Consider the following 13,726-nt stretch of genomic DNA (forward strand, 5'->3'; position numbering starts at 1 on the left):
GGGCAGCATTGCAGCAGTGGGGCAGTGCAGGAGTGCGGCTCCAGGGTCTTATCCTGAGTGGCTGGTCAGCTGTCAGCTGGCAATCCCCAGGTGGCATTCCTGACCCAAGCCTAGCTGAGGGCTCACACATTGTGGGTTCTCTTGGTGAGCTGGGGCTCCTCATCCACCAGCTTGGACTTGAGGTGCTCCTTGTAGGCTAGGATGTCTTCAGGCCACTTGGTGATTGTCTGCTTCTCACAGACCCAAATCTCCTGTGCAACCTGCTGGATGAGTCTGAAGTTATGGCTGACGAGCATCATGCCACCCTCGAACTTATTGATGGCATCTGGCAGAGAACTGATGGTCTCGATGTCCAGGTGATTGGTAGGCTCATCCAGAAAGAGCATGTGCGGATTCTGCCAGGCCAGCCAGGCCAGACACAGTCGGCACTTCTGCCCATCTGACAGGCTCCGGATTGGGCTCTCCTGCTGTTTCCCAGTGAGGCCATATCTCCCAATGATCTTCCTTATCTCCTCCTTCTCTTTGATCTCTTATAGTAGCACTTCATCATGTACTCCAATGAGGAAAGGTCTAGGTCCAGCTGCTCCTGTAATTGCTGATAGTAGCACCCTATCTTGACATGAGAATGCTTCCAGATCATTCCATCTGTAGGCAGAAGCTCTCCAGTTAGCAGCTTCAACAGAGTGGACTTCCCTGCTCCATTGGGCCCTACCAGAGCCACTCGTCTGACAAGGTCAATGCCAAATTCTAGATTATTGTAGATGCAAGGCCCATCTTTTGTATACTTGAAGCTCACATTCTGCACCATAATGACAGGTGGTGGGATCTTACCACACGGTGGAAATTAAAATAATAGCATCTGTCACTCACAACCCTTTCTGTCAGTCCAGATGCCATCATTTTCTGTAGTGTTTTCTCTTTGTTTTGAGCCTGCCAGGCCAGCTTGGCACTGCCATGGCCAAACCTGGTAATGTAGTTCTTCATGTGTGCTATCTGGTCTTGTTCCCAGTGAAACCTCTTCATCTGGTTCTCTTCCAGTTCCAGGCGTGTCTTCACATACTGATCATAATTACCTGTGTAGTACTTCAGTTTCTGGTTGTGCATGTGGATGATATTGGTGCAGACCCCATTCAGGAAGTCCTGGGAATGGGACACAAGGACCAGGATGCGCTTGAAAGTCTTGAGTTCCTCTTCCAGCCACACGCAAGCATCCAGGTCCAGGTGGTTGGTAGGATCGTCCAGCAGCATGAAGGTTCGAATGAAGAGGGCTGTAGCAAGAGTAACTCTTCCGCCAGCCACCACTGAAGTCTATCAGCTTCTTGCGCTGCATGGCAGGTGTGAAACCAATCCGTATAAGATCCTTGAGGCCCTCATCTCAGCTTTGTCAGCATCCAACTCCTCTAACCATTCATAGAGTTCCATGAGCTTCTCACACTCCTCATCCTCATGAGCTAAGCGCTCAGCCTATCTCTCCAGCATGGCCTGCTCTGTGTCCACCTCCATCAACACAACAAAGGCATTTTTATAGCTAGGGGGCATCTCCCAAGTCAGATGGTAGATGTCGATGTGCTCAGGGATGGGCACTTCACACTTTCCAACAGGAGAGAACAGCGTGGATTTTCCAATTCCATTTAAGCCAATGAGGCCATACTGCCAGCCTGAGTTTAATTCCAGTTTGGTGTCACTGAGCAGCTCTTGAACATAAAAAGTGAGTGACAGGTTGATGATGTGGACGTCAGTACTGTTGGAGTGAGAAGCCAGGATACCGATGACAGCTCGAGCAGCAGCTTCCTTCATCTCAAAGTCCTCCAGCTCCTTGGTCAGCAAATCAACTTCTCAATCACCTGTGGTCTCTCTGCCATTGGTCTCATTTTCCTGCTCTGCCACCTGAAGTTCTGTGACAGCATCTCCATTATCTTCATGTCCCTTTCTGGGCCGCTGTTGAGCTTTGGTGGCTTCCTTCTTTTTGGCTGCCTTCGACTTAGCCAGGTCAGAAGGAATGGTGATGAGGCACAGGGGTAGTTACTGTTCTTACAGGAGTGGGGCCTCACCGCTTGGCCTCTGTCCCAACAGAGCTGCTCCTTGACTCCCAGAAAGATTCTTGAGACCAACTTCTTAGGTTATTTGAGAAGTTTTTTTATACTAGATGCTGTAAATAGGAGGAGGCCTAGGGGTCTTAACAAGGCTTCCTAGATAACCCCTTACGCTCTTTGTCTCCTCATTTGTAGTTCACTTGCTTATCACAATAATATCTATATTTGTGACTGGAACCGATGGCCTCCAGAAGGCCACCACTGGAAAGGTCAATGAAACCACAGGCTCTAAAAGCTATGGGACCTGTGTGTGTGTGTGTGTGTGTGTGTGTGTGTGTGTGTGTGTGTGTGTGTGTGTCTGAACCTGTAGGATAGCTAGCAGGTAAGATGTGTTTTCATGTTCTGCTTCTGAAGCCTCCACAAAGGAGTCACCTTGGTCAAATTTTACTATGGGCACAGACTTTGGAGCTACCACAAAACTATATAGATACACTGAAACACTGAAAGACACTAGTGTGGGAAACTATCTGCTTTTGGGACTGATGTATTAACATATTTTATAGCTATTAAATAATCCTAGAGCCAAAACATCTGCTTGGAAGTAATTCAAGTTCAAGGCCAGCCTAAGCTATATAGATCTAGTATTAATTCTTTCTTATGGTAGGGAAATAGTCTCTTAGTGCAGGAGTAAGTTTTGGCAACTATATTCTTAAATGCAGATTTAGGAAACAAAGTAAAAGACCACCTGAAGAACCTAATATAGACCAAAGTTACCTGGAGTATTTTCCTGACCAACATTTCTTTCTCTTTTAGAAGATATTTGCTTCATTCTTTCTGTGTTTGTTTTTGAGAATGAAACTTGACTTGCAGAGCTAAGTGCTTCATCGGCACCTAAAAAAGGAAGTGAATGAATCAGGTATATTTAATTCAAAATACTTAAAAAATGTTTGAAAATTTGTGTGTGGCACACACCTAGAATCTCAGTATTCCGGGGGTGGTTGCAAGGGGTTTCAAGGCCATCATGGAAAGGCAGCCTAGGATATCACAAAATTTGTCTCCAAAATTAACTGTGTAAAATGTATAAATTCAAATTTCTAGTAAGTGTGCTACACCATTGTGCTTTATGTTCCTTACTTAAAAAATAATAATGAACGCAAGTCTCTCCACCTCATTTCAATATTCATTTATAAAGACTACAGAAACATGAATATGTCCTTCTGCCATAATGAAGTAGCCTTGTTAACTCAGGGAGTAACAGTGACAAATTTCTTCAGAACCATGGCAGGCACACTGCATGAAGATGGAGGAATATCTGAGACCCTCAACTTCTTTGTTGGGTACCATTTTGGTGTTGCACAATGGCCTATGGACTGAGGACCATGATGAGACAATTCTTTGCAGATAGTGTGGGATTATCCAAGGTCATGGTAAAGTGAGAACAAAAATATTGAGATCTATACTAAGATTCCGATTTCTAATTTTGTTCCAGCCACCTTCACTGGTTACCTAGCTAAACTGACTTTACTGATTATTGTTATTGTTTATGTGCATGTCTATGTGCATATGATTACGGAGGACATACTAATTTGTGGCATTTCCATTTGAGTTATATGGAGACCTTACATGACTTTACCTTCTGAGGAATTTTGCAGGTGCTTACCTAGCTATATTAAATTCTCTCTAAACCCGTGCTAGCTGGTAGACAATAATATCCTCATCTAATTGCACAAAGAATGGAAAAACAGTTACCATTAAGACATCACTTTGATCAGAGGACACACAGTGACCTAAGGATGGTAAATGGACCCCATTCCTGGATGATCTAGGTAAGGGTTCCACGAGATTGTCTGGCCCTAATTACTGGAAGAGATGATGAATACTTTAACTTCAAGCTCCACCAAAAACGCAGCCTGAAGTCCACAAAGATAGTTTAACGCAAACTTTCATTTTTAGCTTGGCATATACTATAGAACCATCCAGTGTATCCATTACATTTGTTACTGAAAACAACTTCAGACGGAGAAAAATGAAGTTGTTTTTCATGACTTGCATTAATGAAACAAATATTGTCAAAGTAAGTATAATTTGGGCACACAGTTTTTGGCCTTGCCAAGATCACATGGTTCAATGTTGTACAACCCTGGCAACCTGTGATCCATGACATTGTGTTCTGTCATAAACACTGTGACTGTCTTACAAGTAGAGGGAAACTAATATAGAGAATTGATATTTCCAGTGTCCTTTTTTCATACTTTTTTCCACATTAATGTACACGATTGCTTTAACTTTACGTGCAATTACTTGTTGTCACCACTAATATTCTTCCACAAAGTTGTTGAAAGGCTCCCCCATCAATGACAGCTCTATGGTAGAACTGGTAAATGTTGGATTTGAGAGGAAAGATCAGTCTTCTACAATATTGATGTTATCTAAGGACTAAATATTCTATTTTTCCCACCTATGATACTTTTCCGAGTATATACAGATGTAATAAACACCTCTAGGAGCCAAGTCAAACCCATGGCTCTGATATCTAAAGCATGATACCCTAGACCCGAGAATCTAGAGGAAATTGCTAAGTTTTCAATTCTAATGGCTCAAAACATAAAAGAGGTACATTGCAGATGAGATTATTCATACATCTACACTCATTTCCCTGATACCAGAAAGTTCCTTAACACCGACTTGTTAGGTTATCTGAGAGTATTTTTATACTAGACGACATAAATAGGAGGAGAGCTAGAGGTCTTAACAAGGCTTCCTAGATAACCCTTTAGGCTCTTTGTTTCCTCATTTGTAGGTCACTTGCTTATCACAATACTATATATATTTGTGACTGGAACCGATGGCCTCCAGAAGGCCACCACTTGAAAGGTCAATAAAACCTTGGGCATTAAAAGCTGTGGGACATGTGTGTGTGTGCGTGTGTGTGTGTGTGTGTGTTTGTGTGTGTGTGTGTGTGTGTGTGTGTGTGTGTGTGTGTGTGCGTGTATACCTGTAGGATAGCTAGCAGGTAAGATGTGTTTTCATGTTCTGCTTCTGAAGCCTCCACAAAGGAGTCACCTTGGTCAAATGATACTATGGGCACAGACTTTTGAGTTACCACAAAACTATATAGATACTCTGAAACTCTAAAAGACACTAGTGTGAAAAACTATCTGCCTTTGAGACTGAAGTATTACCATATTTTAGTAGTTTTTAAATAATCTTAGAGCCAAAACTTCTGCTTGGATGTAATTCAAGTTCAAGGCCAGCCTATCCTATATAGTTCTAGTATTAATTCTTTCTTATGGTAGGGAAATAGCCTCTTAGTGCAGGAGTAAGTTTTGGTAACTGTATTCTTAAATGCAGATTTAGGAAACAAACTAAAAGACCACCTGAAGAACCTAATATAAACCAAAGTTACCTGGAGTATTTTCCTGACCAACATTTCTTTCTCTTTTAGAAGATATTTGCTTCATTCTTTCTGTGTTTGTTTTTGAGAATGAAACTTGACTTGCAGAGCTAAGTGCTTCATCGGCACCTAAAAAAGGAAGTGAATGAATCAGATATATTAAATTCAAAATACTTAAAAAATGTTTGAAAATTTGTGTGTAGCACACGCCTAGAATCTCAGTATTCCGGGGGTGGTTGCAAGGGGTTTCAAGGCCATCATGGAAAGGCAGCCTAGGATATTACAAACTTTGTCTCCAAAATTACCTGTGTAAAATGCATAAATTCAAATTTCTGATAAGTTTCCTACACCATTGCGCTTTATGTTCCTTACTTAAAAATATATACTAAGCACAAGTCTCTCCACCTGATTTCAACATTCATTTATAAAGACTACAGAAACATGAATATGTCCTTCTGCCATAATAAAGTAGCCTTGTTAACTCAGGGTACAACATTGATAACTTTCTTCAGAACCATGGCAGGAACACTGCATGAAGATGGAGGAACATCTGAGACTCTCAACTTCTTTGTTGGGTACCATTTTGGTGTTGAACAATGGCCTACGGACTGAGGAACATGATGAGACCACTCTTTCTAGAGATAATATGGGATTATCCAAAGTCATAGTAAAGTGAGAAAAAAAAAGTTGAGATCTAAGCTCAGACTCTGATCTATACTCAGTTTTGTTCCGGACACCTTCACTGGTTACCGAGCTAAAGAGACTTTACTGATTATTGTTATTGTGTATGTGCATGTCTTTGTGCATATGATTATGAAGTTCATACTAATTTGTGGCATTTCCATTTCGGTTACATGGAGACCTTACATGACTTTACGTTCTAAGGCATCTTGCAGGTGCTTACCTAGCTATATTAAATTGTCTCTAAACCTGTGCTAGCTGGTAGACAGTAATATCCTCATCTAAGAGGGCACAGAATGGAAAAACAGTTACAATTAAGACAGCACAATGTTCAGAGGACACACAGTAACGTAAGGATGGTAAATGGACCCCATTCCTGGATGATCTAGGTAAGGGTTCCACATTATTTTCTGGCCCTAGTTACTGACAGAATGACTGAAATACTTTGATTTCAAGCTCCTCCTTACACTCAGCCTCAAGTCCACAAACATAGTTTTATGCAAATTTTCATTCGAAGATACTATAGAAACATGCAGTTTATCCACTACATTTGTTACCCAAAACAACATCAGATGTAGAAAAATAAAGCTGTTGTCATGACTTGCATTAATGAAACAAATATTGTCAAAGTAAGTTTTATTAGTGCACACAGAGTTTTTGGCCTTGACAAGATCACACGGTTCAATGTTGTATACCCCTTGGAACCTGTGATCCATGACATTGTTTTATGTAATCAACATTGTGACTGTCTTACAAGTAGAGGGGCACTAATATAGAGAATTGATATTTCCAGTTTCCTTTTCCATCCTTAATCCCACATACATGTACATGATCACTTTCACTTTACGTGGAATGATTTGTTGTCAACACTAGTATTCTTCCACAGAGTTGTGGAAAGGCTCCCACATAAGTGACAGCTCTGTGGTAGAACTGCTAACTGTTCTATTTGAGAGGAAATGTCAGTCTTCTACCATATTGATGTTATCACATCAACCTAGCAAGAATACTACCTTAGGACTAAATATTCTATTTTCCCCACCCATGCTACTTTTCTCAGTATAGACAGACTCAATAAACACCTCTGGAAGCCAAGTCAAACCCATGGCTCTGATATCTAAAGCATGATACCCTAGACCCGAGAATCTAGAGGAAATTGCTAAGTTTCCAATTCTAATGGCTCAAAACATAAAAGAGGTACATTGCAGATGGGATTATTCATACATCTACACTCATTTCCCTGATACCAGAAAGTTCCTTAACACCGACTTGTTAGGTTATCTGAGAGTATTTTTATACTAGACGACATAAATAGGAGGAGAGCTAGAGGTCTTAACAAGGCTTCCTAGATATCCCCTTAGACTCTTTGTCTCCTCATTTGTATTTAACTTGTTATTCACAATAGTATCTATATTTGTGACTGGAACTGATGGCCTCGAGAATGCCACCACTTGAATGGTCAATGAAACCATGGGCTGTAAAAGCTGTGGGACATGTGTGTGTGTGTATGTGTGTGTGTGTGTGTGTGTGTGTGTGTGTGTGTGCGTGTGTGTATGTACATGTAGGATAACTAGGAGGTAAGATGTGTTTTCATGTTCTGCTTCTGATGCCTCCACAAAGGAGTCAACTTGGTCAAATTATACTATTGGCATAGACTTTGAGTTAACAAATATCTATATAGATACACTGAAACTCTGAAAGACACTAGTATGGGAAACTATCTGCTTTTGAGACTGAAATATTAACATATTTTACTAGTTATTAAATAATCTTAGAGCCAAAACTTCTGCTTGGAAGTAATTCAAGTTCAAGGCCAGCCTATCCTATATAGTTCTAGAATTAATTCTTTCTTATGGTAGGCGTATAGTCTCTTAGTGCAGGAGTATGTTTTGGAAACTATGATCTTAAATGCAGATTTAGGAAAGAAAATAAAAGACCACCTGAAGAACCTAATATACACCAAATTTACCTGGAATATTATCCTGACCAACATTTCTTTTTCTTTTAGAAGATATTTGCTTCGCTGTTTCTATGTCTGATTTTGAGAATGAAACTTGACTTGGAGGGCTATATGCTCCATCAGCTTCTTTAAAAGGAAGTGAATGAAACAGGTATATTTAATTCAAAATATTTTAAAATGTTTGAAAATTTGCGTATTGCACATGCCTAGAATCTCAGTATTCAGCAGGGAGTTACAAGGAGTTTCAAGACCATCATGGAAATGCTACCCTAGGACATATCAATCTTTGTCTCCAAAATTCCCTGTGAAAAATGCATAAATTCAAATTTCTGATAAGTTTGCAACACTTTTGTACTTTATGTTAATTACTTAAAAAATAATGATAAATGCAAGTCTCTTGACCCCATTTCACCATTCATTTATACAGAATACAGAGACATGAATATGTCCTTCTGCCATAATGAAGTAGCCTTGTTAACTCAGGGTGCAACATTGATAACTTTCTTCAGAACCATGGCAGGAACACTGCATGAAGATGGAGGAACATCTGAGACTCTCAACTTCTTTGTTGGGTACCATTTTGGTGTTGAAATGGCCTATGGACTGAGGAACATGATGAGACCACTCTTTGCAGAGATACCATGGGATTATCCAAGGTCATAGTAAAGTGAGAAAAAAAATGTTGAGATCTATACTCAGACTCTGATCTATACACAGATTTGTTCCAGCCACCTTCACTGGTTACCTAGCTAAACTGACTTTGCCGATTATTGTTATTGTGTATGTGCATGTCTATGTGCATAAGATTATGAAGTTCATACTAATTTGTGGCATTTCCATTTCGGTTACATGGAGACCTTACATGACTTTACATTCTAAGGCATCTTGCAGGTGCTTACCTAGCTATATTAAATTCTCTCTAAACCTGTGCTAGCTGGTAGACAGTAATATCCTCATCTAAGAGGGCACAGAATGGAAAAACAGTTACCATTAAGAGAGCACTTTGATTAGAGGACACACAGTGACCTAAGGATGATAAATGGACCCCATTCCTGGATGATCTAGGTAAGGGTTACACAATATTGTCTGGCCCTAGTTAGTGACAGAATGACTGAAATACTTTGATTTCAAGCTCCTCCTTACACTCAGCCTCAAGTCCACAAACATAGTTTTATGCAAATTTTCATTCGAAGGTATGCTTGTACTATAGAAACATCCAGTTTATCCACTACATTTGTTACACAAAACAACTTCAGATGGAGAAAAATAAAGCTGTTGTCATGACTTGCATTAATGAAACAAATATTGTCAAAGTAAGTTTTATTTGTGCACACAGAGTTTTTGGCCTTGCCAAGATCACATGGTTCAATTTTGTACAACCCTTGGAACCTGTGATATATGACATTGTTTTATGTAATCAACACTGTGACTGTCTTACAAGTAGAGGGGCACTAATATAGAGAATTGATATTTCCAGTTTCCTTTTTTAATACTTAATCCCACATACATGTGCATGATCACTTTCACTTTACGTGGAATGATTTGTTGTCAACACTAGTATTTTTCCACAGAGTTGTGGAAAGGCTCCCACATAAGTGACAGCTCTATGGTAGAAATGCTTAATGTTCTATTTGAGAGGAAAGATCAGTCTTCTACCATATTGATGTTATCACATCAACCTAGGAAGGATACTACCTTAGGACTAAATATTCTATTTTCCCCACCCATGCCTCTTTTCTCAGTATAGACAGACTCAATAAACACCTCTGGAAGCCAAGTCAAACCCATGGCTCTGATATCTAAAGCATGATACCCTAGACCCGAGAATCTAGAGGAAATTGCTAAGTTTCCAATTCTAATGGCTCAAAACATAAAAGAGGTACATTGCAGATGGGATTATTCATACATCTACACTCATTTCCCTGATACCAGAAAGTTCCTTAACACCGACTTGTTAGGTTATCTGAGAGTATTTTTATACTAGACAACATAAATAGGAGGAGAGCTAGAGGTCTTAACAAGGCTTCCTAGATATCCCCTTAGACGCTTTGTCTCCTCATTTGTATTTAACTTGTTATTCACAATAGTATCTATATTTGTGACTGGAACCGATGGCCTCCAGAAGGCCACCACTTGAATGCTCAATGAAAACATGGGCTGTAAAAGCTGAAGGACGTGTGTGTGTGTGTGTGTGTGTGTGTGTGTGTGTGTGTGTGTGTGTGTGTGTCTGTGTGTGTACATGTAGGATAACTAGGAGGTAAGATGTGTTTTCATGTTCTGCTTCTGATGCCTCCACAAAGGAGTCACCTTGGTCAAATGATACTATGAGCATAGATTTTGAGTTAACAAATATCTATATAGATACACTGAAACTCTGAAAGACACTAGTATGGGAAACTATCTGCTTTTGAGACTGAAATATTAACATATTTTACTAGTTATTAAATAATCTTAGAGCCAAAACTTCTGCTTGGAAGTAATTCAAGTTCACCGCCAGCTTATCCTATATAGTTCTAGTATTAATTCTTTCTTATGGTAGGGGTATAGTCTCTTAGGGCAGGAGTAAGTTTTGGTAACTATGTTCTTAAATGCAGATTTATGAAACAAAATAAAAGACCACCTGAAGAACCTAATATAGACCAAAGTTACCTGGAATATTATCCTGACCAAAGTTTCTTTTTCTTTTAGAAGATATTTGCTTCGCTGTTTCTATGTCTGATTTTGAGAATGAAACTTGACTTGGAGGGCTATATGCTCCATCAGCTTCTTTAAAAGGAAGTGAATGAAACAGGTATATTTAATTCAAAATATTTTAAAATGTTTGAAAATTTGCGTATTGCACATGCCTAGAATCTCAGTATTCAGCAGGGAGTTACAAGGAGTTTCAAGACCATCATGGAAATGCTACCCTAGGACATATCAATCTTTGTCTCCAAAATTCCCTGTGAAAAATGCATAAATTCAAATTTCTGATAAGTTTGCAACACCATTGTACTTTATGTTAATTACTTAAAAATAATGATAAATGCAAGTCTCTTGACCTCATTTCACCATTCATTTATAAAGACTACAGAGACATGAATATGTCCTTCTGCCATAATGAAGTAGCCTTGTTAACTCAGGGTGCAACATTGATAACTTTCTTCAGAACCATGGCAGGAACACTGCATGAAGATGGAGGAACATCTGAGACTCTCAACTTCTTTGTTGGGTACCATTTTGGTGTTGCACAATGGCCTATGGACTGAGGAACATGATGAGACCACTCTTTGCAGAGATACCATGGGATTATCCAAGGTCATAGTAAAGTGAGAAAAAAAATGTTGAGATCCATACTCGGACTCTGATCTATACTCAAATTTGTTCCGGCCACCTTCACTGGTTACCTAGCTAAACTGACTTTGCCGATTATTGTTATTGTGTATGTGCATGTCTTTGTGCATAAGATTATGAAGTTCATACTAATTTGTGGTATTTCCATTTCGGTTACATGGAGACCTTACATGACTTTACGTTCTAAGGCATCTTGCAGGTGCTTACCTAGCTATATTAAATTCTCTCTAACCTGTGCTAGGTGGTAGACAGTAATATCCTCATCTAAGAGGGCACAGAATGGAAAAACAGTTACCATTAAGAGAGCACTTTGATTAGAGGACACACAGTGACCTAAGAATGATAAATGGACCCCATTCCTGGATGATCTAGGTAAGGGTTACACAATATTGTCTGGCCCTAGTTAGTGACAGAATGACTGAAATACTTTGATTTCAAGCTCCTCCTTACACTCAGCCTCAAGTCCACAAACATAGTTTTATGCAAATTTTCATTAGAAGGTATGCTTGTACTATAGAAACATCCAGTTTATCCACTACATTTGTTACACAAAACAACTTCAGATGGAGAAAAATAAAGCTGTTGTCATGACTTGCATTAATGAAACAAATATTGTCAAATTAAGTTTTATTTGTGCACACAGAGTTTTTGGCCTTGCCAAGATCACATGGTTCAATTTTGTATACCCCTTGGAACCTGTGATATATGACATTGTTTTATGTAATGAACACTGTGACTGTCTTACAAGTAGAGAGTCACTAATATAGAGAATTGATATTTCCAGTTTCCTTTTTTCATACTTAATCCCACATACATGTGCATGATCACTTTCACTTTACGTGGAATGATTTGTTGTCAACACTAGTATTTTTCCACAGAGTTGTGGAAAGGCTCCCCCATAAGTGACAACTCTTTGGTAGAACTGCTAAATGTTCTATTTGAGAGGAAAGATCAGTCTTCTACCATATTGATGTTATCACATCACCCTAGCATGAATACTACCTTAGGACTAAATATTCTATTTTTCCCACCTTTGCTACTTTTCCCAGTATAGACAGATTCAATAAACACCTCTAGAAGCCAAGTCAAAACCATGGCTCTGATATCTAAAGCATGATACCCTAGACCATAGAGTCTAGAGGAAATTGCTAAGTTTCCAATTCTAATGACTCAAAACATAAAAGAGGTACATTGCAGATGGCATTATTTATACATCTACACTCATTTCCCGGATACCAGAAAGTTCCTTAACACCGACTTGTTAGGTTACCTGAGAGTATTTTTATACTAGACGTCATAAATAGGAGGAGAGCTAGAGGTCTTAACAAGGCTTCCTAGATAACCCCTTAGGCTCTTTGTCTCCTCATTTGTACTTCACTTGCTTATCACAACAGTATCTATATATGTGACTAGAACCGATGGCCTCCAGAAGGCTACCACTTGTCAAGTCAATGAAACCATGGGCTTTAAGATCTATAGGACGTGTGTTTGTGTTTGTCTGTGTGTGTGTGTGTGTGTGTGTGTGTGTGTGTGTGTGTGTGTGTGTGTGTGTCTGTATACCTGTAGGAGAGCTAGCAGGTAATTGTGTTTTCATGTTCTGCTTCTGATGACTCCACAAAGTTGTCAACTTGGTCAAATTATACTATGGGCATAGACTTTTGAATTACCACAAAACTATATAGATACACCGAAACTCTGAAAGACACTAGTATGAGAAACTATCTGCTTTTGAGACTGAAGTATTACCATATTTTACTAGTTATTAAATAATCTTAGAGCCAAAACTTCTGCTTGGAAGTATTCAAGTTCACCGCCAGCCTATCCTATATAGTTCTAGTATTAATTCTTTCTTATGTTAGGGGTATAGTCTCTTAGTGCAGGAGTAAGTTTTGGAAACTATATTCTTAAATGCAGATTTATGAAACAAAATAAAAGACCACCTGAAGAACCTAATATAGACCAAAGTTACCTGGAATATTATCCTGACCAAAGTTTCTTTTTCTTTTAGAAGATATTTGCTTCGCTGTTTCTATGTCTGATTTTGAGAATGAAACTTGATTTGGAGGGCTATATGCTCCATCAGCTTCTAAAAAAGGAAGTGAATGAATCAGGTATATTTAATTCAAAATATTTTAAAATGTTTGAAAATTTGCATGTTGCACACGCCTAGAATCTCAGTATTCAGGAAGGAGTTACCAGGGGTTTCCAGACAACCATGGAAATGCTAGCCTAGGATATATCAAACTTTGTCTCCAAAATTCCCTGTGTAAAATGCATAAATTCGAATTTCTGATAAGTTTGCTACACCATTGTACTTTATGTTCATTA

The 13,726-nt window shown here is 39.1% G+C and overlaps 1 protein-coding gene and 1 pseudogene across 16 annotated transcripts in view; both read right to left on the reverse strand.

The window, feature by feature from the left end:
* Positions 1-13,726, reverse strand: part of Ccdc7a (coiled-coil domain containing 7A) — a 410,770-nt gene that overhangs the window by 227,362 nt on the left and 169,682 nt on the right. For 13 of the 16 annotated variants that reach the window (XM_087595057.1, XM_087595068.1, XM_087595056.1 and 10 more), the window contains 5 exons: positions 13,368-13,484; positions 10,715-10,831; positions 8,075-8,191; positions 5,440-5,556; positions 2,808-2,924 (listed from right to left, as the gene is read on the reverse strand). In XM_087595057.1, the coding sequence (XP_087451183.1) occupies positions 2,808-2,924; positions 5,440-5,556; positions 8,075-8,191; positions 10,715-10,831; positions 13,368-13,484 (585 nt within the window). The remainder of the gene's footprint in view (positions 1-2,807; positions 2,925-5,439; positions 5,557-8,074; positions 8,192-10,714; positions 10,832-13,367; positions 13,485-13,726) is intronic. The other 3 variants (XM_087595067.1, XM_087595066.1, XM_087595061.1) reach the window with 1 other exon arrangement.
* Positions 92-2,019, reverse strand: LOC147999633 (ATP-binding cassette sub-family F member 2 pseudogene; annotated as a pseudogene).

The sequence above is a fragment of the Rattus norvegicus genome, chromosome 19 (genome assembly GCF_021556685.1).
Source record: "Rattus norvegicus strain SHRSP/BbbUtx chromosome 19, alternate assembly SHRSP_T2T, whole genome shotgun sequence".
NCBI lineage: Eukaryota > Metazoa > Chordata > Mammalia > Rodentia > Muridae > Rattus > Rattus norvegicus.